General features: G+C 49.4%; 1 protein-coding gene and 2 long non-coding RNA genes across 7 annotated transcripts; 1 reads left to right on the top strand and 2 right to left on the bottom strand.

Annotated features, from left to right (window-relative positions):
• Window positions 1-1,227: 1,227 nt before the first annotated feature.
• On the bottom strand, window positions 1,228-8,133 carry LOC111098934. The gene is made up of 5 exons (XR_005370054.1): window positions 7,894-8,133; window positions 7,723-7,739; window positions 7,097-7,202; window positions 2,589-2,690; window positions 1,228-2,003 (listed from the first exon to the last, which is right to left on the bottom strand). It is a non-coding gene; the product is annotated as an uncharacterized LOC111098934 (long non-coding RNA).
• On the top strand, window positions 8,051-23,080 carry TMEM269 (transmembrane protein 269). 5 transcript variants are annotated; one of them, XM_038557654.1, is made up of 7 exons: window positions 8,051-8,186; window positions 9,399-9,504; window positions 12,237-12,381; window positions 16,839-16,936; window positions 17,632-17,775; window positions 18,353-18,553; window positions 22,539-23,080. In XM_038557654.1, exons 1-7 carry the CDS (start codon window positions 8,172-8,174, stop codon window positions 22,589-22,591), a joined length of 762 nt encoding a protein of 253 aa, XP_038413582.1. In that variant the 5' UTR covers window positions 8,051-8,171; the 3' UTR covers window positions 22,592-23,080. The 5 variants fall into 5 exon arrangements, with proteins under 5 accessions (XP_038413582.1, XP_038413583.1, XP_038413581.1 ...); XM_038557655.1 differs by having other exon boundaries at window positions 12,373-12,381; window positions 22,455-23,076; XM_038557653.1 differs by having other exon boundaries at window positions 12,243-12,381; window positions 22,455-23,071.
• On the bottom strand, window positions 12,835-24,429 carry LOC111098933. The gene is made up of 3 exons (XR_005370053.1): window positions 23,969-24,429; window positions 22,438-22,543; window positions 12,835-13,927 (listed from the first exon to the last, which is right to left on the bottom strand). It is a non-coding gene; the product is annotated as an uncharacterized LOC111098933 (long non-coding RNA).
• Window positions 24,430-24,649: the final 220 nt, after the last annotated feature.

Below are 24,649 nucleotides of genomic sequence, written 5' to 3'. Positions count from 1 at the left end.
AGGCAGGTTTGGGGAAGGTCGACCTGTGAACTTAGAGGATTCTAGACTTGGAAGAGCTGTGAGAGGCTGCCACTGCCCACTGCCTGAGTCTACTCTCACTGCACCGGGGACGAGAGCCACAGGTTGGCCATCTGCAGCAGGCCAGATCCATCTAAACCGCAGCTTTAAAATCTCGTGGGAGAGAGAATAGTGGGTGAGAAACAAGAACAACAGTCAACCTGTTGACTCAGTTAACTCAGATTAAAACTCTTTGACCTGAATTATTCAAGAATTTAGCAGCTGAGTTACTCTCGTTCTAGACTGGACTCTTGTGGGACTCTACCTCACTTTGTTTGTTTAGTGGAATTACCTAAATTTACAGCATATTCAGTGTGGCTGGACTTCCTCCAGGCCGTGTAATGTATCATGATAAGCCGGAAGAGGAGAGAGGTGTACTGGAAACGGCAGTTGCCCAAGTTCCCGCCTGGGTGTGGATGTCTCTTGTGCTCATCGGCTTGGTAACACCCAACCCCATCCCGGGTTTCACGGCCTTTCCTCACTGGGTGCTGTAAATGGTCCAAGAGGACCTCGCACAGGACAGTGCTAGCACCTGACAGGATCGCCCAGGTGATACTTGGTCACTCAGGTCACAGGGGGAGGCTCTATGGAGTCAGCTGCAAAAGCCTCTGGTGGGGATGGCATAGGGGACACACACACACACATACACTCCCACTAGTGAGTGGTATAGTAGTTGATTCTGATCCCAGAAAGTTTCCAAGGTTTTCCCAAGTTTCTGACCTGCATGGTAATGACATATTGTGAGCAAGTGCTTATTAGTCATCGGTTGCTGCGCACGTGACCAGAAACATGGCTTGTGTTTTTTTTTTTTTTTAAGATTTTATTTATTTATTCATAGAGACAGAGAGAGAGAGAGGCAGAGACACAGGGAGAGGGAGAAGCAGGCTCCATGCAGGGAGCCCGATGTGGGACTCAATCCAGGGTCTCCAGGATCACGCCTGGGGCTGCAGGCGGCGCTAAACCACTGCGCCACCGGGGCTATCCTTTTTTTTTTTTTTTTTTAAAGACAGAAACATGGTGTTTTATTTTTATTTATTTATTTTTTAATAGGCTTTTTAAAATTTTTTTTATTTATTTATGATAGTCACACACACACAGAGAGAGAGAGAGAGAGAGAGAGAGGCAGAGACACAGGCAGAGGGAGAAGCAGGCTCCATGCACCGGGAGCCTGACGTGGGATTCGATCCCGGGTCTCCAGGATCGCGCCCTGGGCCAAAGGCAGGCGCCAAACCGCTGCGCCACCCAGGGATCCCCATGGTGTTTTAAATGAACACACATTTATGATTTCATGGTTTCTCTGGGTCAGGAGCTGAGGCACACCTGCCCGGGCCCTCGGCTTCATGGGCCACGGTCCGATTATTGGTCAGGTCTGGGTTCCGATTATTGGTCAGGTCTGGGTTCTCATTTGAAGGCTGGAGGAGGACCTATGTCCAAGCTGACTTAAGTTGTCCGCAGAATTTCAGTTCCTCAAGGGTGTTGGATTGAGGGGGCTGACTCTGTTTACCCACAGGCTAGTAATCAAACATTGACTTGAGTTCCTTGCCACATGGGTCTCCTCGACACAGCAACTTTATGAAAGCCCACACGGGCAAGTCTGCCAGCAGGACGGAAGTTACAGTCTTGTCTAATTTTTTTTTTTTAAGATTTCATTTATTTATTAGAGAAAGAGAGAGAAGCGGGCTCCCTGATGGCCTGATGCGGGGCTTGATCCCAGGACCCTGGGACCATGACCTGAGCTGAAGGCAGACACCCAATCGACTGAGCCACCCAGGCACCCCAGTCTTGTGTAGCCTGAATCACAGGAGTGACCTCTCCTTTGGCTGTATCCTGTCATTTAGGAGCAAGTCATAGGCAAGCCCACACTCAGGAGGGAATTACACAAGGGCGTGGATACCAGAAGGCAGAAGTCATTGAGCAGATCTTGGAATCACTGCCACAGCGCTCTGCTGAGAGGGAGAAAAGACGGCCTCAGGTGAAGGAGGCAGTATTACGAAGTGGTTATGCATGGTGGGGTTAAAGTCACACATCTGGACTCGACTCTCAGCCCTGACAAAATAACCTCCCCAGCTGGCATTCCCCGCTTCTCCTGGGTCCCCTCTCCAATCCATTCTGCATACAACCATCAGCTTGATCTTTTGAAAATACAAATCCCCCTCACTCTGGACATTTCCTAACTACAGGAGCAAATAAATAAATAAATAAATAAATAAATAAATAAATAAACAAACAAACAAATAAATAAAACCCAAAAAACAAAAAACAAAACAACAACAAAAAACAACCCAACAACAACAAAAACCAGTGATTCAAAAAAAAATTCCTTCTGCACAATAAGATGTGCTTCCCGCACCGACCACCAGGTAGTGCCATTGCTCTTTGCTGCTTCAGCCCGGTACCAAGCTTAGGGAGAGTCCAAGCTTAGGGAGAGTCCGTGGCAATGCAAAGTGATTTTGGAGGTAGCATCTCAGGGTAGGGAACTAGCACCCACTGGTTCTATACAGTCACCATTTTCCATTCACCCATCCACTTACTCACTCAACCAATGGATAAGCAGTAAGTGCCTTCTAGGTTCCAGGTTCTGGAGAAACACACAGCTGAGCAAAACAGGCACCTGTGTCCAAAGAGCTCACAGTCTAGTGGGGGAGAAACCAAGTCGACAATTACACTGTGGCATAAAAAAGGCTATGAGAGTCGTAGGCATGGGATACTAAGTTAGGTACCATGGAAGGATGCCTAACTCAGCTTGGAGAATTTGGGAAGACTTCTTGGAAGAGCAGACAACTACTTAGGTGTTGCCAAACAGACAAGAGTTAGGGCTTGTATGGAGACTCCAACTGTCCTCTATAGGAGGATTGTCTTTGGAGTTTGGAGTAGGGTTCATTTTTGGTTGGAGTTCATTTGTGAGTGAAGAAAGGGATATCCTTTTAACAAGCCATAGTAACCAAACTAGTCCTGGCAGGCAGGAGGGCTGGAGTGAGGTATGTCCTGGCTGGAAAACTCTTACTTCTAATAGCTAGGAGGTAAGTAGGTGAAGAATGAGGGGAAAGGAATTCCAGACTAGATACAATATGACATCTGGGGAATTGCAGCCAATTTAAAGTGAAGGATGCGGGCCAGGGACTATGGGAGAAGGGCTAATGGAAAGATTTGGGGGTAGGGGGTTGGTAATACTTGCCTTTTATAAACCTCTTTGGGTGTCAGAGGATGAGTGGAGGGAAGAGCATTAGGAGCTTGCATCCCTAGTCTAGGCAAGTGATCTGATCTAGGCAGTGATGGAATGAGGGGTACAACTTCATCAATTGTAGGATGGACTCTTCTTCCCCCACATTTTACTATCTGTGAAACTTGGGTGCTTCTAAAAATCAATGGCATGCCATAGTTTAAGTGGCAGCATTTTTTTCTTTCTTAGAACAACATAACATGATGGCGTGTCTTATGTGTCTTACAATGGCTGGTATCTTGGATTTGATGAAGAATGGCATTTTGAAGCTACAGTAGATTACATCTTGGTAACTAATAAGATAGTGGGGGATGAGTGAGAAGAAAGACTCTCAGATAATGCTTGAATTTCTGGCTGGAGTGCTGATGTGGCTGGTGGGGACCTACCCAACGAAACATGGAAGGGGAAAGCATCCCTGATATTTCCCAGAATAATGAGCCATGTCCAGGTTCCCTGGGTGTGAGTAGCAGCTGATGATCCCGCTCTTTCTCCATCCTAGCTGAATGGAAGGAGGGTTTGCTGTGTCCTGACCGTCTCGAGTTATCTGTCCGTCCATAGGCATCAAGAGTATTGGTGTTGTAGAAACAAAGATGATAAATACTGCTTCGTGAGCTTTCCTTCTACCAAGCATATCCATTATCTGATTTAATTCTCACATAACCAACCATCTATGAGGCACATAGTGTCCCTGTTCTGGAAAGCAGAGACGTCTGCCCGAAGATGAAGCAACAGGCCTCTGGTTATTTAGATCGAACATGGTGCAGGTCAGACTCAAACAGTCCTGTTAATGAGTCCCAGAGGGTCCCAACATACAGGTGTAAGGAAGTCAAAACACAAAAGTGACAGAGTAAGAGGTGCTGAGGGGCTCCTGGAGGAGTAGTTCACAGGTGCAGAGCAGGGAGGGGATGTCTATCAAGGCCCAGAGAAGCGAAGTAACGTACCAAAGGTTATACAACTCATGAGTGGCCCTAATGAGCCACAAGCCCATGTTTCTGGCACTGAAGCCTGCGCAAAACCCCACGTGCATGATAGGGTTCATCCCCTTAAGGAGCTGGAGCTTGGGAGGAAGGAGCCACTAAGCGCCTGAGTAATTATTTCTAAAGAAGCTTTTGATTCCGTGGACCACCCTCTACTGGAAACCTTTTCTCTTCATTTCGATTTGGGATATTAGCCTCTCCTGCCTTTTCCCCTACTCTGCAGACTACACTTCTGCCCCCGACACCCAGCTTTTGGACTGCCCTGGGGCCCAGGCCCTTGCCCTCTTTTCTTCGCACTGGGTGCTCTACTGTGTCCCAAGGCCCACATCCCACCCCTCTGCTGCTGGCTCCCCTGCCTGCCTCCAGCCCCGATCGCGCCCCAGCTTCAGGCAGGCTGGTTTACCCGGCGGCCTCCTCCACGTCATCACCACCCTAACGTGTCCAAACCCAAGGTCTTGAGTTCTGCCCCAGACGTGTTTCATCACCAGGCCTCGCCGCCGTCAACACCTCGCCCGCCCCGTCCGCTTTGGAGGCCAGAAGTCGAAGTCATCCTCCATTCTGCTCATTCTTTCCACGGCTGTCAGCACGTCTTCCCTGCTGTCCTCAGAATACACCCCGGATCTGCCGGCTGCTCGTCCCCCGCACCCCGACTCCCCAGATGACCCGTGTCTCTGGCCTGGGCTGGGCGGCAGGCCCCGCTCACCTCCCTGCCCCCATTCTCACCCTGTGGCCGTCAGACCCCAGAGACCAGTAGCATTGTCCTTTAGACATAGGATTGGGGGGACACCTGGGTGGCCCAGTGGTTGAGCATCTGCCTTCAACCCAGGGCCTGATCCTGGAGACCCGGGATCCAGTCCCACATCGGGCTTCCTGCATGGGGCCTGTTTCTCCCTCTGCCTGTGTCTCTGCCTCTCTCTCTCTGTGTGTGTCTCTCATGAATAAATAAATACAATTAAAAATAAATAAATAAAAAAACACAGACTTTGGGTCCTAACTCTGCTCTCTAAACAGGACCCAAGAATTCCTCACTGCACTTAGAAGAGAACCCGGGCGTCTTGCCAAGGTTGCATGTGATGTCCCGTTTTCGGCACTCGCCACCTTCCCGCTGGCCTTGTCCTTAAAACAAACCAAGCTCATCTCTGCTTCGGTGGCTTTACATTTGCAGTTCCACGTGCCCAGAACGTTTCCCTCAAAATCTCGGCGTGGTGTGCGGCGTCTCATCACTTAGGTCCCCGCTCGAGTATCACTTCCCTGGCTTCCCTGGCAGAGATACCAGCTCGCCTCCCAGCAAAGCAACTGCGGCCCTGCTTCGTTTTCCATCGCATGTTTCCCTGAGCAGACATGTGTTGCCTTCCCCCCATGTGAGTGTGCGCTGGGCGAGGACAGAGCCGTGTCTGTCTTGTTTACAGTCCATCCCTAGCGCCTGAAATAGTGCCTCCCGCATAGTAAATACTCGAATAAGGAGGACGGATGGGCATCTGTATCTATGAACTTAGAGCCTGTAAAGGATCTAAGTTGGTGTCGCTAATAGAAATATTATGTGAGCCACATGTACGATTGTAAATTTTTAGTAGCTGCATTAAAAAATGGAAACAAACAAAAACATAAAGAAAACAAAAAAACCCAACAAGAAAAACAAAAAAACAAAAAAACAAAAAAAACAAAAAACCAATAAAAAACACAAAAAAAAATTTAAAAAATGGAAACACGTGAACTTAAAAGTATATTTGATCTCCCCCAGTATATCCTAAATGTTAAAATTTCAACAAATAATACTAAAAAACTATTAGTGTGTTATTTTATATATGTGTATATATATATATACACACACATATATACACACATATATGCATATATATTTTATATATACATATATATAAAACTCTGGTGTGTATTTTCTTTATTGTATTTTTTCTCTTTTTATTTCTTTATTGTATCTTTAAAAAGATTTTATTTATCCATTCCAGAGAGAGAGAAAGACAGCAAGGAGGGAGGGAAGCAGAAGGAGAGGCACAAGCAGATTCTGTGTTAAGCAGAGAGCCCAACATAGGGCTTGATCTCAGGACCCCAAGATCACCGCCTGAGCCAAAACCAAGAGTCTGATGCTCACCACCTGAGCCACCCAGGCGCCCTCTGGTGTGTATTTTACACCTACAGTACATCTCGATTCAGACTAGCCACATTTCAGGTGCTTAAGAGCCGTATGTGGCTAGTGGCTCCCACATTAGAACAAGTGTAGACAGACTAACTTTATTCTTCTTGCTCTCTAGCTACTTCCTTGTGAGATCCAGGACAGAAGGAAGCTAGAAACTTCTGACAGCTGGGGACAAGTGTCTTTTGTGGCTGCCCCTGCTTCCTCTGCCTCTTCAGAAGGCAGGCTAACAGATGCATGATTGTGTCCTTAGAATAATAATGGCGATGATAATGATGGAGTTTCTACTCCGTGCTGACCACCTCATTTAATTCACACAGTAATCCCATTTTACAGGTTGGGAAATAGGTTCGGGAAAGCAAAGTAACCTGTGCAGATTTACACATCTGGTACTGGGAGGTACCACCAATGTAAACTAGGTTAAGCATTTAGCCAGCACTGTAATCAGTATGCTGTGGTTTTTAATTTGCCACCAAGGGTCCATGGGGTACGGACAAATTAAGGGAAATACAAAGGATAAGAAGGAAGCTGACCCGACTCTTGGGCTTGGACTTGTTGCCTCCGCCCTGATTTTCTCTTTCAGCTTCTCAGTCACCTTAGCTCTGACTTTAGTGTTAGACTGTGTTCGGGTCTCAGCTCCATCAAATGTTAAAATTTCCTCTTTGGGAGAAAAGGAATGCTAATACTCACGTTGAGAACATGTGAGAAAGTCCAGTAAGATGATGATAATGTCTGTAAAGCACTGAGCACGGTGCAGGTGGCTGGTCACCACTCAGGACACGCTCCTCTTTCCCCTCTAGGTTGTTTGGAGAGGCAAAGTGTCAAAGTGTCACTTGACTACCCAAGTCCACCCCTTCTCTTGCATAATCTCCTGTGGGGTCCTGGAAGCCACTGCTACAGTAGCTCAGCATTAGGGCAGGAAGGAGGATGTGGGGCAGGTGTCAAGACTTGTCTGGGGAACCTGCCCAATATTAACAAGCTCCTTTCTGTAGCACACTATTCATCCAGTTTCCAAATTTAGACACCTCAGAGACTTCTCTCGCTCCTTCCTCTCCCGCACCCCTGGGATACCTTTCACAATGGCTCCTAGTCTGGCTACTTCCTTCCATTCCCTTCTGTTGCCGTCTAGCAATACGTCCTCACTCCAGCCTGCCTCGTCTCCTGCAGCATTACAGAGACCTCTTCCACACCAGCTGCCAGAATGATCTTTCTAAACCAACCTGACCATGTCACTTCCCCACTATGCTCAGGACTGAGTGTAAATTACTCGGCTGGTCATTCATCTGACAAATACTAGGGTGGATGGGGGGACTTACCATATGCCTAAGCAGTTCTTATAGGTGCAAAGACACAGCAGTGAACCAAACAGCAAAAGCCCTGCCCTGGGGGCCCTTGACAGCCTGGGCCCCAGTAACCCTTTGCAGCCTTATCCTCCCCAAAGCCCTTCCAGCCCACCTCCCACACGCCCTGCACTCCGGCCTCTTCACCTCCCAAGCCTTCCCTTGCTGGCCACAATGGAGAGACCAGTGGCCTCCTCCCAGATCTCTCTATTCCCCAAGGCTCCCGCAGGGTGGCCTAGGGCTCCTCGGCAGATTGAAGCCCCTCTTCCTGCCAACTAGAGCCCCCTGCCCCTCCCCTGCCTCTCGGGGATTGTGAGCTAAGAGCCAGGAGTAAGAGGCCTGGGACCTGGGCGGCTCCCCCAGGCCCTGGGCTGGCCTCCACCGCACCGGGAGCGGGGAAGGAGTGCGGCCCTCACCACCCGGGAATGCCTGGTCCCCAGGTGAGCGTGCGGGCCGGAGTGCTGTCCGCTATCTGCTATCTGCCCCGGGGTGGGAGTGGGGGGTGGAGCCGTCCTGGAGCCCGGGGCTCCATCTCTTCCATCTTCTCTCAGGGCGGGGCGTCCGGGGTGGTGGTGTAGCCGGTGGGGCCTGCAGGGCCGGGACGGGCTGTGTGCCGCGGGAGGGGGCCGCAGGGCCCGGGTGGGGGCACCTCTCAGCTGGTGGCCGCAGCGCCCCGCCCAGAGCTCGCGCACCCGGGTCGCCCCCGCACCCGGCCTCAGGGCCGCACCCGGGGCCCTCTCCTGCCATCCCCGCTCGCTGGCCTCCTCTTCTCCACTTTCTCCCCTCCACCCCCAACCGGATCTGACCCGGACGCCTCCTTGCCAAACATCACACGGGGTCACCGGGGCACATCCCCAACTGTGGCCTCCCTGCCCAGGGCACCTCCAGTGACCGCCCCCCCTTCTCCCTGGGATCCAGCCTCCAGCACCATCCTCGGCTTGGCCGGGAGGGCCCCCTTCATCCTTGGGACCCTCCCTGAATGTCACCGCATCAGTGAAACCTTCCCCCTGCTGCCTCAGCAGACTTAGTCCGGTGTCCCTGGAGCACCCACAGCAACCGGGCATCCCCTCTTCCGGCGCGACACTGGCCACACGCCTTCATTGTCCCTACTCGGGCCTGTCTCTCCTACCAGACCCCTTGCTTCTTGAGGATGCAGCCTCGCTCTTGTTCTCTCCGCCCCACAATGCAGTCCTGGCCCCCAGCAGGCATCGACAGGTGTATTTTAAAACGAGTAAATGAAAAACAAACAAACAAACAAAAAGGAGTAAATGGGGACTCCTACCCCTGGGTGGCTCAGGGGCTGAACACCCGCCTTCAGCCCAGGGCGTGATCCTGGATTCCCAGGATCGAGTCCCACCTCGGGCTCCCTGCATGGAGCCTGCTTCTCCCTCTGCCTGTGTCTCTGCCTCTCTCTGTGTCTCATGAATAAACAAATAAAATGGGTAAATGGAAAATCGCAAGCGTTAGGTAGATGCTGGGTGTGCTGAGGGTGTGGATTGTTGAGGGTTCATTCGAGAAGGCTTTGCGGGGGACAGACTGAATAGGCTTTGGCAGAGGAGAGGTGTGATTTGGAGCAGCGAGAGGATCTCAGGGAAGCACCAGACTGACCTACTTGGCTAATTCAACCATCACTGAACAACTTCTCTTGTCAGGCCTCATGCTGGGCACCGGGGACCTCAGCCTGCACTCAAGTTGCTTCCCTGGAGGAGGAGGAAGACAAGATGGGTGGTGCCAGTGCAGAGTGCCAAGTGTCACGTGGTGAGCACATGGCCATGTGGCTGCGCCGAGGAAGCGCCCCTCGCCTGGGGGGTTGGGAGGGTCTGGCTTCCCAAGGAGGACCACCAGCCAACCCGAGAGCAGAGGGAGAGCAGAGCAAGGCGCCCAAGAGAGAGGAGGCTGAGAGCTGAGCCAGCCTCATCGTAAGGGCTTGGACACCAAAGGACTCCATCCTGGGCCCACGGGCAGCCCCAACGGGGGCACAAAGTGTGGGAGTGGCGTGATCTAGCCCCACAGGCCACTGCCGTGCAAAACCTCAGCTCTGCCCCCCTCATCCGAGATACCTCTAAGCCCCCTGGCAGGCTCGACCCTTCCTCTGTGCTCCCCTGGCGGCCTGGCCACCTCCGCATTTCAGTGCAGGCTCGAATTCCTCTGCTCTACTGACCTCCTTGAGACAGGACTCCAGGTCTTGATCTTCTCTCCCACGCATGACCAAAGTTTGCTGAATGAATGGGCTGCTCCTTTCTCCTCTGGGTTTCTAGAGCCCTTATTCTCAGGTCCACATCCTTTCACACCAGGGACCTGTGCAATATGTTGAAAATGGCATTTAACTGGGAAAGAGGAGGCCAGAGTCACAGCCTGGCTCCATCATTCACTGGGACAAGTCACTTGACTGTCTTGAAAACTCAGTTTCCTATCTGTAAGATGAACAGAGTCTGGGAGTCCCCACATGGGTGCATGAGTCTCATTTTCCTGGGGAGACTGGACGTTCCATGAAGGTTTTCCCCAGCGCCTAGCTCAGTCTGGGCCTACGGGGAATACAGTGCTCCATCCTGCTGGGTGCTACACCCCAGAGTGCAGAGTAGAAGTGTGACCTCGAGCAAGGTTCTTCCCCTCTCGGAGTCTTCGTTGCCTCACCCCGCAAGTAGGGACAGTAACCCTCACCTGGCTGGCCTCATGGGGCCAGTGCAAACCATAGATGTGAAAGTGCTTCCTGAATGACAGGGATAATAGAATAGATAACTGATTGTTAATTAAAAAAAATAAATAACTGAAGTAGTGCAGAATGAAATGCCCCAGGCACCTGCAGACCCCACCCCACCCCCGAGGGGTAGAGATGCTGACCTGCTGCTCTCCAGGCAGGGGTGGGCTGGGCTGGACACAGAGGTGTTAGGTCTTGCTGAGGTCAGCCCTGAGGCCCAGGAGGGCCTGGGACGGGGGGGCTCCTGGGGAGGGGGTACGCAGCCAGCCCTTGGTTCCCTTCCCCTCCCAGATCGCTCAGCCAGGACTCTTCCTGTCTGACGTTTAGAGGGGCCCTGATGTGAGACGTCTCAGGAGGCTGGATGGCCTTGGTGAATGACACTGGCCTCTCATAAAGCCCCAGTTCCAATCTCCAAGCCCAGGGCCTCCCAGCCTCTGACAGCTTGGTGGCAGGGTTTATGGGAAAGGACCCTAAACTGTCTCAACTCTTGCCCAGACCAGAGGGGCCTGGGGCTAGACGCAGGGGCTGAGCCAAGGCAGAGGCTCAGTTTACCCCCCTTTAAAATGAGTGAGGATGAAATGAGGAGGAGGCTGTGGAAACACCTTGGACCATGTGTATCTTACTCAGGGGCAGGATTACTGTTCGCGGGCAGCATGTTTACAGCGACCAGGGGGCTTCCCTGTTCCAGAAGATGCTGGGGCTCTTTCTCCAAAAGAGGCTTCACGCCACAAGCAGTTTATGTGTAGGGAGGGTGTGTTGGGTCTTAGAGGACACACAGAGCCAGGGGCGCTGTGAGAATGGGCAGGGCTGCTCCCCCGGGGAGGCCGTAGCTGCCCCACGGGCCTGGCCCACTGAGCTCCTCCTTGGCCTCCTACCCCACAAACCTCCCCCTGCCCAGAGCTGTGCCCCCTGGCAGAGGAAGCACCAGAATCAGAATCTGGCAGGCAGGATCGCCTTCTACTCACCTAGCACGTGACTTTAAGCCGATACCTCATTTCCCTGAACCTGTTTTTTCATTCGTAAAATAACGATAACACCAGCTCCTGAGGGCGTCAGGATCAGGAGAGAGAACATCGTGGAAGGCACCATGTGAACTTTCTGTGCCGTCCATGCTCCTGTCTTGTTTCTCCCCTCTTCCCCTGTTGGAGCTGGGCCTGCTGTTCAGGTCGGGGCCTGTCAGCACCAGGGCCTTGGGCACCTCCGCGGCAGCCCTGTCCTGAGGGCTGGACAAAGGAGCCTGACTCCACAGCTGGTCTCTTTGTGCTTTCTACCCCTCAGGGGGCCTCTCACCCCCTGGGCCACTCCTGGGAGTGAGGGGGTTACCCCTTCTCAGGGTTCTTTCTTATTCCTCTTTGGGTTTACCCCATAGGGATAAATTATAAAGTATTAAAAATAGCTTTGTCATTTTTTTGTAAGGGGCTCACCTATGACAAAAGGCTCACCTCTCAGATGGGAGTAAGGGCCCATACGTCTTGCCCCTGGGCCACGGGGGTACCGGGAGAGTCACCACCTGGGCGGGAGGGAGGTCTGTGCAATCAGCTGGGGGTACGAGGGGTACGGTCAGAGGCAGTGGAAACTGGCTGTGCAGGCTCACTTACTTTGCTGTTGCGCTTCCCCAAGACACGCATCCTCAGCACCTTTGTCTTGGCCTCCTGGTCTCACCCCAGTCTGTGAAACAGTGTTGGGAGGCTGTGGTTCTGGGATGAGGTCCAGCGAGCAGGAACTGCCTGGTCCCTGGGAGCCTCTTCTGGGACTCTTTGACCTTGGGAACCCCTTCGTCCTCTCCCCTGAGCCCCAGATCCGTGCACCAGTTTCTTCCTGACCAACAACCAGAGCCATCCCCAGATGAACGAATTCTCCTGGAAGGATGTTACCAATGCCTTGTCCCTGGCCAACATGGTCCTGGGGCTCTTCTCCATCTTCTGCAGCTTCTGCAAGTAGGTCTGGGGCCCAGCCAGCTCCTCGCCAAGAGCTGGAGCCAACGGCCTGGCAGCAGGAGTGGGGAGCCTAGAGAGCCAGGCACTGAGGCACAGGATCAGCCAGGGGCAGGAGGAAGTGTCGCAGGTTGGGAGTCAAGGGGCCAAGATCCTAGCCTCGGTCCTACCACCAACCTATGTGTGACTTTGGCAGGTCACATCCCTGAGCCTTGCTTTCTCCATCTCTAAAACAAGGAGTTTGCACTGTGATCTCTCTAGTTCCTTCTAGCTATGGAGGTCTAGAATGGTCTTTGTGAGAGAAATCAAGAGATTCTGTTCTGGTGGCCCTTACATCATCCTCAGATAGGCAGGCTACCCACTCCAAAATTTTTTTAAAAGATTTATTTTTTTAAAAGAGAGAGACAGCACAAGAACACAAGCAGGAGGAGGGGCAAATGGAGAGGGAGAGGCAGATTCCCTGCTGAGCAGGGAGCCTGATGTGGGGCTTGATCCCAGGACCCCGGGATTGTGACCTGAGCCAAAGACTGAGCCACCCAGGCGTGCCCTACCGTTCCAATTTTTTTTTCATTCCAAATTTTTGATTCTTCAATGAGAACATGTAAGCTGGGGAATATTTACAATTAGCAATCTTGTGGAAAATCTGAGACATGTATATGGGCCCCTAAAAAGCAAAGCAAATTATATTTTGTAAGCAAATTATATTTCTATAAATTGAATCATGTTTCAAGGCCTTGGCAAATCAGTTCTTGAAAGAGAAATCCTTTATAATGCAGATATCCTAACAGTTTGATTCTCTATGACCATCAGCCCGTGATATCTCTGGATCCGTTTCTTACCCATAAAAATAAGATGATTTTACCTGCTGGTGTTTTGAGTTTCCTTCCAGTTTGAAAAGTTTATGATTCTCTACATCTGGATTTGTGGGGTCTTATAAAGTAGAGCATACCTGCAGGAGAAAATCTCTATCTTCTCAGTTGAGTCTAATCTTCCACGATTAGAAGTTTTTATGGCCACAATGGTAGGCCTGGTTCCTATTAGACACATAGGTATGGATCCAAAGGAAGTACTGCTGAGGCTGTTTGGTGACACCTGAAGTCTGGGGTCAGGCTCTCTGCTTCTGCTTGGCCGTCCAAGCACTGCGATTGAGATGTAGACTTAGAAATGGCAGCGTAGGCCTGAGACTGCAGGGGCTGCTTTCAGGGGGGTCGAGGAGCATGTGCTGGACTGCAGCAGGTGCATTTGAGGTGGACTCCTCAAATACAGGGTCTGAAAGTGCTGTTGGACGTCAGTTAGAGTGTCAAAATATGTAAGACGAAAATGGATAGAACCACAAGGAGAACTTGACAAGTCCACTATCACAGTTGGATATTTCATCACCCCTCTATCAGAAATTGGCAGATCCAGTTGGCAGAAAATCAGTGAGGAGATAGTCGATCCAAATAGCACCATCAATCAACTGGATCTAACTGATGTTTATAGAATTTTTTATCCAGGAACAGCAGAATACACTTTCTTCTCTTCACACATCCAGTCTATAAGACCTACCCTAACCAATTTAAAGAATAGAAATCATATGAAGTATGCCCTTGGACCACATGAAATTAAAGTAAAAATCAATAACAGAAAGATAACTAGAAAATCCCCAAATATGTGGAGGTTAAACAACACAATTTTAAATAATACATGGATTAAAGAAGAAAACATAGGGGCACCTGGGTGGCTCAGTGGTTGAGCATCTGCCTTTGGCTCAGGTTGTGATCTCGGGGTCCTCGGATCGAGTCCTGCATCTGGCTCCCCACAGGGAGCCTGCTCCTCCCTCTGCCTGTGTCTCTGCCTCTCTCTGTGTGTCTCTCATGAATAAATAAATAATTTTTCTAAAAAAGAAGAAAAGTGTCTTGAACTAAAAGAAAATGAAAGTATAACATTAAAATTTCTGAGATGCAGTGAAGCAGTAGTTAGAGGGGGAATAATATAGCATTGAGTGCATATATTGGAAGAGAAATCTATTCTGTGAAAGACAAACTCAGGAGAATTAGAAGATAAGCGGCAAGCTGGGAGAAAGTATTTGCAAAAAGTACATCTGAAAAAGGGCTAAAATCTAAAATAGACAAAGGTAGGGACCCCTGGGTGGCTCAGCGGTTTAGCGCCTGCCTTTGGCCCAGGGCATGATCCTGGAGTCCAGGGATCGAGTCCCACATCGGGCTCCCTGTGTGGAGCCTGCTTCTCCCTCTGCCTGTGTCTCTGCCTCTCTCTCTCCGTGTCTCTCATGAATAAATAAATAAAATCTAAAAACTAAACTAAAATAAAATAGACAAAGCTTAAAACTCATCCACAAGAAAACAAACAACTCAATTAGAATATAGGCCAAAGACTTTAACAGGCACCTCACCAACTAACGGAGATCTACAAATGGCAAATAAGCATGTGAAAAGATGCTCCACATCACATGCTACCAGGGAGATGCAAATTAAAATAACAGTGAGAAAAAAAAAATAACAGTGAGATACCACTACACACCCATCAGCCAAACCAGTTGTCCAGAACACTGATAACACCAAATGCTGGCAAGTTTGTGGAGCAACAGGCCTCATCATTGCTGGTGGGAGTGCACCATGATTCAGCCACTTTGGAAGACAGTCTGACAGTTCATTACAAAACTACACATACTCTTACTATATCATCCAGCAATCACATTATTTGGTATCTATCCAAATTAATTAAAAGCTATGTCCACACAAAAACCTGCAGTTGGATGTTTATGATGTTTTGTTTACAATTACCAAAAACCTGCAGGCAACCAAGACATCTTCTAGTAAATAAACAGATGAATAAACTGTGGTATTTCCCAACAATGGTGTGTTACTCAGTGCTAAAAAGAAATGAGCTATTGAGCCATGAAAAGACCATGAGTAATGTGAGAATTTAGCTCATATCACCAAATGAAAGAAGCCAATCTGAAAATGCTCCATAGTATATGATTACAATAATATGATGTTCTGGAAAAGCAGAACTATGAAGATTATAAAAAGATCAGCGGTTGCCAGGGTCAGGTGGGGGGAAATGAATAGATATAGAGGATTTTTAGGACAGTGGAAATGCTCTGCAGGTACCATAATGATGGATATATGTCATCACACATCGGTCCAAAACCACAGAATGTACAACATCAAGAGTGAACCCCGAGGTAATCTGTGGACTTTGGGTGACTGTGATGTGTCAGTGCACGTTCATTCTTAGTATCTACCAAGAACCTGAATGTACTGTTCTGGTGAGTGATATTGCTAATGTGGGAGGCTATGTATATGTGGGGCAGGGGGAATATGGGAAATTTCTCTCACTTCCTTTCAATTTTGTTGTAAACCTAAAACTTCTCCAAAAATAAAAAAATGAAGTCTTAGAAGAACTGAAAAGAAGGGGGATATAAAATCGATAAGTAAGGCTTCCACCTTAGTAAACTAGGAGGAAAAATAAGAAATTAAATCCAAAGTGAGCAGAAGAGAAGAAATGGTAAAAATGAGAGCAGCCATCAATAAAATTGAAAATAAAAAATCAGTAGAGAAGATCAATGAAACCAAAAGCTGATTCTTCTTTTTTAAAGATTTTATTTATTTATTTGCGTGGGAGTGGTGGGGGGCAGGGAATGACCAGGGAGAGAGGGAGAAGCAGACTCCCCACTGAGCAGAGACCCCCCAATGCAGGACTCAATCCAAGGACCCCGGGATCATGACCTGAGCCAAAGACAGATGCTTAACTGACTGAGCCACCCAGGCGCCCCCCAAAAGCTGATTCTTTGGAAAGATCAATAAAATTGATAAGCCTTTAGGCAGGCTAACCAAGAAAAATAAAGAAAAGCAGAGAAGACACAGAGTACCAATATCAGAAATGAAAGAGGAGCCATCACTACTGATCCCACGGACATTAAAAGTATCACAAAGTAATATTACGAACAACTCTATAAGATAACCGAAATGAAATGGACCAGTTCCCTAAAAGTCATAAGTTACCAAAACTTATGCTAGGAGAAATAGATAATCTAAACAGGCCTATATCTATTAAATCATTTGGCACAAGCCCCTCATTTTACAGATGGAGGAAGAGAGGCCTAGAGATGTGAGGAGTGACTTATCTAAGAATTCACAGTGAGATGGTTGCAGAGGCTGGCCTAGAACATAGGACCCTGTGCCCTCAAGTATGCCTGGGACTTAGAGTTGGAGGGGACCTTACTGATTATCCAGAGGCCTCAGGCACCCTGTTAAGACTGTGGGTTGAGAGTATGGCAGGAGTGTGTGCGGGTGTGCGTTGTATAAAGCAGCGTGTTCCAGAAAGAACAGGAGTGTGAGGAACATGCAGGGTGGAGGTACAGGAAGTGTGTTGGTGTACTGGGGGTACGTGGAGTAGTTGTCTGCTGGAGCCCATGAAGGAGCTGTCCTGCTTGGGCCTGCTGCCCTACACTCTAGGAGATGCCACTGTGCCTCCTGGATGCTTCTGATCAGCTTCCTGTTAGACACGGTTGTTGGGGCGATAACCAGACACCTCAGCCTCTGCTGCAAGTCAGGTGAGTCCAGGCCTCAGACTTCTAATCTCTGACCCCAGGAGCCCTCATCTCAGGTCACCCCTCCACCCTCTAACACCAGCAGGCCTTCATCAGTCATGGCTTCTGTTCATATCCCGCCGAGGACAGCAGCAGCAGCCCAGGAGCACTTTGGGAGCCCCATGGCCTAGGGCTAGCTCCTCCGTCTGCTGGCTCACTTGCTACCTTGAGCCATCCTTGCCCTGGCCTGCAGTTTCCTCATCTGCCCTGCCTCCCTGTCAGGGCCGATCCGGGGATTGGGAGTGGTGGTGATGGTAGGGTGATGGTGGTGGTGGTGATGGTGGTGGTGGTGGTGGTGAGCAGTGGGGAAATGAAAAATTCCCCAGCAGAGCAGCTGGTTTAAAATACAAGAAAATATTTCCATGTAAGATTTTGCTTGAGGAAAGGGTTCCACAGCTTGTCGGTTTGCATCCAGTTGTGGTCCAATCCTGGATGTTCAAGGATGGGAACCTAAGACCCGGGAGGAGGGAGGACTTGTCTGAGGCTGCTGGGTCAGTGTGAGCGAGGAGCCCCTGTCCTTGACCCCCCCCGGGGGTGGAGGGGAGCAGCTGCTGCTCTCTGGGACCTCAGCCCGCTGGGCTCCACTGCAGCGCCCCCACCAGAGGGGACTAAGGTACGAGGCAGATGGGCTAAGTTCTAACCTTGGCCTCCTTGAGCAGGAGTCGAGCTGAATGACTTCACTGTCTTTACCACCTTCGGCCTGGCCTCAGCCCTGCTCCTGGGTGTGGACGGGCCCCTGAACGGGTTCCTGGCCATCATCTATGTGTTAGCTGCTACTTTCCGCCTGTGCTTTTACTCAACTGGTGAGTGAACCCCAACTGTAGCTGAGGGTCGGGAACCAGGGCGGGGGGCCGTGAACAACTCCGCTCCTTTGGGGGTGCCTCCTCCTTCCTTCCCTGGTGCCCCAGGCCAACCACAGGCCGCATTGGCAGGGCCCAGGTAGGGGGCGGCCAGGGCCCCAAGGCTCCCCGACTGGCCGTGACTTTCTCTCACTGTGTGACCTTTAGGTGCTGCCCATAGACTCCCAGAGCCTCGAACTAGAGGTCACCCTCTAGCGTCCCACAAGAGGGGGAGAAACAGAGCTCTGGCAAGGTCGGGCCCAAGGTCAGATGTGTGCAAGGGCAAGTGCAGGCCAGCTGGCCTCCTGGGACCCCACTAAGGAGCAGTCCTTGGGGCCAGCACCCATGCCCGGTCCTGGCAGCCTCCTTACCGCAGGGGGCAAGTGCAGAACCCGCACAGCACCTCCGTGAATCGCTAAATGCTTCATAGCCCGCCGCGGCCCCGCGAGGGGGGACACGTGGAACGTGGGGCAGGGAAGACACCACGACAGAAGGGCTTGCTGGGGGAGCTGCTAACCCCCACCTCTTCTCTCCCTGGCAGGTGCTCAGCTCACCTATAAGGGCCTCCCCTGCCGCTATGCTTCCTGTGTCCTGGCCTCCACCTCCCTTCTGACCAAAGGCAACACGTTCATTCTCTCTTGCATGGCCTCGCTTATGATTCTCTTCATGATGGACCAGAGCTACTACCCGCATGATGAAATCCTGGAGTCTGAGAACTGGAAAAAATTGGTTTATCTGGGAGGTGAGTGACAATGCTGCTGCCAGATGTCACCAGTGGTCGCCTATTATTGCTGCTGCTCATTGCCTAAGGCTTGCTCCAGAGATCCCGAGTGGCCTTCCCCTGCCCTGAGTACCTCCCGGGGTCTGTCGTCATCATCTGGCCTCTCTTTACGTGTGTCTTGTCCATACACATGAAACCTGCCCCCAGAGAGAGCTCCCTTTTATTCATGCCATGATCCCCAGACCCAGGATTGGGCCAAGCACATAGTAGATGCTCAGTAAGTATTGGTGGGGTGTTACCGAGTTCAGTGGGGGACACCTACCATACTGCGGGGCTGGGAACCCACTCGGTAGACTGGACAACACATCCCACCCTGGGATTTACGGTCCTGGGCGGGGGGGTGGGCGGGGGGCAGCGGGGACGGCTGCCAACCAGATAATGGTGGAAATAACTAGAAATGTGCAGTCCTGACTTGTTGTGGAAGCACGGGGTGCTCTGAGAGGGTGTCGGAGGGGACCTAGTTAGACAGAAATGGCCTGAAGGGTGGAAAGTATGCGTCAGAAGGTGACGTTTGCATGGAACCTGGGTGAAGGGGGTCAAAAGGTACAAAGTTCCAGGTAGAAGTAAGTTCTGGGGACAGAAGGGCCAGCATGGTGAGCACAGTTATTACCACACTGGGGCGTGTATGTGCAAGTAGCTGGGAGAGGAGAGCTTAAAAGTTCTCACCACAAGAACATGAAGTGGGACAGCGAGGTTCTTGTCTCAGGAGTCGAAGGATGGATCTGGCAAAGGAGAGCGGGTAAAGAGGAAGGGTTTTACTGAGCAAGGCCATGGAAAGGAAGCTCTCGGGGGTGACAGGGTCCCGACAGGCCGCCAATGGGCCTCTCTCCACGGACAGTCCCACTGACCGGGAAGCTGTGGCCTTCTCACTCTCCCAATGACTTGGTTTGAATAAGGGCTGCCGACAGCATCTGTAGTGGCTTTCTCCTGCTTCTAGAGTCTGGTTATGCTTAGTTGGCCACAAGTGACTGCCCTAGGGAGACCCCACCTCTGATGCCCGGGGCAGGGTGGTCCAGGTTGTTCCTCAGCATTTCTGGGAGTTCTGGGAGTCTGATCACATAGCCCCCTACCTGCCTCTCCCTACCTGGCCCTGCCTGTTCTTCACTCAGAAAACGTGTGACGTGTGACTGTGTGGTGGCAGAGGCTAACCAGACCTCCTGGACCGATCATGTCACAGTCTGCACAAACACCCCATCCTTACGCGCTGCACCTTGGACTAATACAGGGTTATATGGCCCTGATAGCTCAGCAGAGCCGGGAAAAGGAAAAAAAAAAAAGAAGAAGAAGAAGGCTGTGAGATGGCTGGCTAGGTGGTTCTGAAGAGAAAATGCTATTTTGTGAAGGCCCTGGGCTGGAAGGAGCTGGATGCCTCGGTGCAGCCGTGTGGCAGGAACTTGCTGAGAGGTGCCAGGGATAGAAGCCGAGGCCTGAGGCGGCAGGTCTGGGGACTGACCCTGACCGAGCGGGAAGGGTGTCTGAGGGCAGCCTGAGGCGGTGCTTTGACCCTAACATAGAGATTAGGTGGCGGGAGGCAGAACGGGGGGGGGGGGGGGGGGGGGGGGGGGGGGGGGGGAGGAAAGCCCACATGCTGTTGAGTCTGGGGTGGCAGCCACCGAGCAGATGACCGGATTTCAGATACACTTTGGGAGCAGAACCAGTACTAAGGAAGCCCTGAAGTCCCAGCCACACGGGGGCGCTGGGAGATGCCTCTGGAACATTCTCCCTGATTTAGGGTTCCTTAAAGGAATGCCAGGATTATTATTATTATTATTATTATTATTATTATTATTATTATTATTATTTCTTCTTCCTTTCTTCAGATTTTATTTATTTATTTATTTATTTATTTATTTATTTATTTATTTATTTATTTATGATAGTCACAGAGAGAGAGAGAGAGAGAGAGGCAGAGACACAGGCAGAGGGAGAAGCAGGCTCCATGCAGGGAGCCTGACGCGGGACTCGATCCCAGGTCTCCAAGATCAGGCCCCGGGCTGAAGGCGGTGCTAAACCACTGGGCCACCCGGACTGCCCTCTGTAACTGCTTCTTACCCTTAGAAGTCGTCTTCTGCTAGATCAAGTGTTCTGGTTGCTCTTAGGAATGCCTGGTGGTTATCCCCACGGAAATGCCCTTTCTCTGTACTCTCCCACCCCCTTTTGAGCTCCCTGAGGCTAAGTATCTGCTTTCTACAGGTCAAGGAGACATGGGTTTGAATCAAGACCTTGTGCAGGTTACATCCCCTCTGTCTCCTCATCTGAAAAACAGACTTGATTCTGAATCGCGGGATCATCGTGAAGTGTTAATGGAACAATCTTTGTGACATACCTAGCTGGATGGCCAGTGCAGAGAAGTTAATCTCACAAGTACTGGTGCCCCTTGGCCTTTGAGTGGTGAATCTGAGATTCAGATGTGTTGGGGGTCCCACAAGACCACCACCCCCAGCTCAGTGATTCTCTAGGGGAAAACTTGTGATACATGTAGTCATACTCATGGCTAAGACTTACTATAACAAGAGGACACAAAGCAGCAAAGCAAAATCTGGTGGGAATCAGGTGGAGGCACTTGATTCTACGTCTTCACTGTAATTTCTGGAAAAAGTTAACTCAGTCTTTCCTGAATCGAGAGGTCTAAGTTTGGAGGGAAATTTGACAAAGCCTTCATTTGAGGGAACGGATGAGTGTGTGTCCATTTCTCTGGTGGTACCAAGAAACCAATTTCCTTGTATTAAGTGCATTTCATGTATTTCCAGAAAGTGAAATTTGTTATGTTCTGACTTTTAAATGGTGAAATATAAATAAATTTCACAATTTATCTGAAAAAAAAAAAAAAAAAGAAACAACCAAGTGTCCTCCCTGTGGGGCCACCCAGCACAAAACTGTGACAATACTCATGAAGTCTTGTCTACCTGGAAGCTCTGTAGATCCTCGGTGCCCAAAGTTTTTATAGGGGGCTGGCCACATCAGCCCCTCCAGCCTAGCGGTACCAAAATTCTAGATTTGCACAGGAGGGAATCAATCTCAGCACAGTCTAAGCACAGGGAGCCACTCTTGCCTGTGAGGGAAAGTTCTGTATTGGCATAAGGAACTGTTCACTAGCTGTGTCCCAGGACTCTAACCAAGGGCCAAGCTGGTAAGCAGCAGCAGGCCTCTCAAAGGAGAGCTGTCTCAGGACTGCTGTGCTCTTCTGCATACATGTAACATTGTATTGACCATTGTCACATGTTAAACTGACACAATTAGGAATATATATATATATATGTATATATATATATATATATATTTGATAGAAGAATTTAATACATTTAATGCTTTTCCTTCCATTTACACTATCATAAATTACAAAGTATTATTCACTTCACAAAATAAAACCATTTTCAGATAATTTTTTTGACAGTATCAAGAAATACTACAAACAAATCTCTACAACTGGGAGGAATAACAATAGCAGGGACCCAGCAGAACCATTTTGACCCTCCCAGTGTGCCAAAGGAGTCCATCTAAGTAGCCCTTGGGACTGTCCAGGACAACAGTCACACTGCCCTCCATTCCAGCTCACTTATCACACAGTAACAATATATGTATTTCTAACAAGGGGTCTGGGCGACTCAATTTTATTCTCAGCTAGGACTGATTTCTGATCTGAATTTGACAAAACGGAACCTGGGCTTGCATTAGACTGCAATTGTCTAGTTACGGACAGACGCTACCTCTTACGTGCAGGGCTCCCGTCTCCTTGGCTCTGTCTCTCAGGCACCGCGAGTACAAACGGAAGGATGGGGGGACGGGGATGGGGGAGAAGAGGATGGGCTTCATAAAAGAGGGCTTCATAAAAATGAAGTGTTTACCTTTTTTCTTCTTCTAGGTATCTTCATGCTGCTTTTGTCCCCGTTCTCCCTAACTGCTTTTTACTGCTTGCTGTGGTCACTGTCCTACATCTTCTTTCCAGATGCTCTGTGGGGGAAAGCAGCGTGTCTCAGGCTACAGTGCCCAAGAAGCTAAGCAGCTTTGCCCGCTGCCATGGGCCTCTGCGGGGTCTGTGCCAGCACTGCGGGCCATGCTGGGCTTCATCCTCACTAAATCTTTCCTTGTCCCTATGTCGCCTGTGTGCTACATACGTGCTACCTTGAGCCAGAGCAACCCACGACAGGGTCATCAGCCTTCGCTTCCTCCTCTTTACTCGGGGTTCAGAGGCCCCTGGGGACAATAGTTGTTTATATCACATAGAACAGGAATTTTTTTCCCAAGCTGAAGTTGGACCGAGTTTGAGTTCCAGCCCTGGGTGCCCTTGTGTGCTAAGGTCAGTCCCTTGGAAAAAGGAGAAAAAACCTTTAGAATGGGCCTGTCTCCACCTTGGCCTGTCTGGTTGTTATCAGTCCAGTGGAGGGTGGGGCTGACTGAAGTGTTTCTTAAGCTTGCAGACTGGCTCTGTGGAGCAGAGCTACCCACAGGACAATCGCGTTGCACCCTATAAATGTGCATAGGATTTCATAATTTAAAGTTCCATATTTTAACAGTCAAAGCATCTGCCTTTTCCTTCCGTTAGAAGATTAGACGCACTGGCAGCTTGAGGGCACCACCTGGCTTCCATTTGGTTTTTTCCTAAACTATAAACTACTACGCGCTAGACATTCAAATGCCACTTCGTATTCTAAAATCCAGATTTAATACAAATAAGGAGTATTGCATGGAGCCTCAAAGTTGCCCCGCACAAGGAATTTAGGCCTGCTGAAGGCAGTGACCCCCCAGCACTGCCTCTGGACCTTGCACCTCCAGACGGTATACCAAAGGATTATTGGCTAGTCTGGCCGCTTCCTCAACTACGGAGCCAGGGAACTTTTTATCTAATTTCTTGAAGTTTGCAGAACAATGTATTTGGTAGATATACATTAAGCCTAAAGTTAGATTTTTAAAAATAACAATCCAGTGAATCACATGGCTACAATCTGGCTTTAAAGGAACAGATAGCACCCTCCTGCTCCCCCCTGCTCTCTATCCATATCTCTGTTATGTCATTTATATTTTTTTCATGGGTGAATGAATATGTCTGTGTCCCACCAGAGTTTAGGCTCCTTCAATTGACATTTTTAAAATTTCTGCTGCTTACCACAGTACCTGGTATTCAAAAATGTAGATGAATTGACTTCCTTGTACATTCTAGCGGGTAATGTACAAGATTACTATGACGTAGCAAAAATCTTACATATATGCACCTATATACACATACAGATATGTGATGTCCTTTGGTACTATACCCTCATTTCAGAATGCAACATCAAAATATTTAGGAAGTGCGGCTCCAGAACTGTGTTCACCTAAGCTCTTAGAAGCCAGCACCCAGCAATGCTTAGATATAGTAGATGCTCAAAAAATACTTACTGTATTCTGAATCAACCAGATATCGCCCAGAAACCCACTACTGAAGATTAGCTGATGTTGTCCTCTTCTGGAGCCACATAGTTATCAGATTTGGCCTCAAAAGATTCTGGCTGCTTCTAAAACTTGAAACTACGTTCAAAGAAGAAGATGCAATTCTGAAAGAGGATTTCTATGTCGCTTTTGAGCCATACCAGCCCAATTAAAAGAAATATGTAGACCCCCCCGCCCCAAAGGGGGACTGCTTTGAAAAGAAAAATATCCATTTGGATATGTAAATAGTGCTTTGCTTGTAACAACAATAATTCATACTTCATTGCCTCAAACAGAAATTTAGGTTAGTGATGCAAGGATAGTTCTAGTTCAGTTGAGAGTCTCTACATTTAACAGAGGGATATGTGTCCTTCTAACTACATGGAAGTAAGGCTGCCCTTCTACACTGGTTCCAAGGACTTAGGATTCTAATGCTAACCATGCAGACCTTTACTTCCTCAGTTAGAAATAAAACTTAAAACATAGAACAGCTAAAATAGAACATGTTCTAAAATGAAATGAAATGAAATAAAATAATAAAATAAAATAAAAATAAAATGTTCTAATGTAGAATAGCTCTCAGGAATAGGTGGGAAGTCTGAGACTTTAAAAATGTACTTCTCAGATGAATGTACGAAGTCAGAGGGGTTA

This window comes from Canis lupus, chromosome 15 (genome assembly GCF_011100685.1).
Source record: "Canis lupus familiaris isolate Mischka breed German Shepherd chromosome 15, alternate assembly UU_Cfam_GSD_1.0, whole genome shotgun sequence".
NCBI classification, from domain to species: domain Eukaryota; kingdom Metazoa; phylum Chordata; class Mammalia; order Carnivora; family Canidae; genus Canis; species Canis lupus.
Note: the sequence above shows the minus strand (reverse complement) of the source record. Positions and strands in the feature narration are given on the sequence as shown.

Coding starts and splice junctions, on each gene's coding strand:
- TMEM269 (XM_038557652.1), top strand. Junction 12,382..16,838: donor ATCTTCTGCAGCTTCTGCAA/GTAGGTCTGGGG, acceptor CCTACACTCTAG/GAGATGCCACTGTGCCTCCT. Junction 17,776..18,352: donor CCTGTGCTTTTACTCAACTG/GTGAGTGAACCC, acceptor TCTCCCTGGCAG/GTGCTCAGCTCACCTATAAG.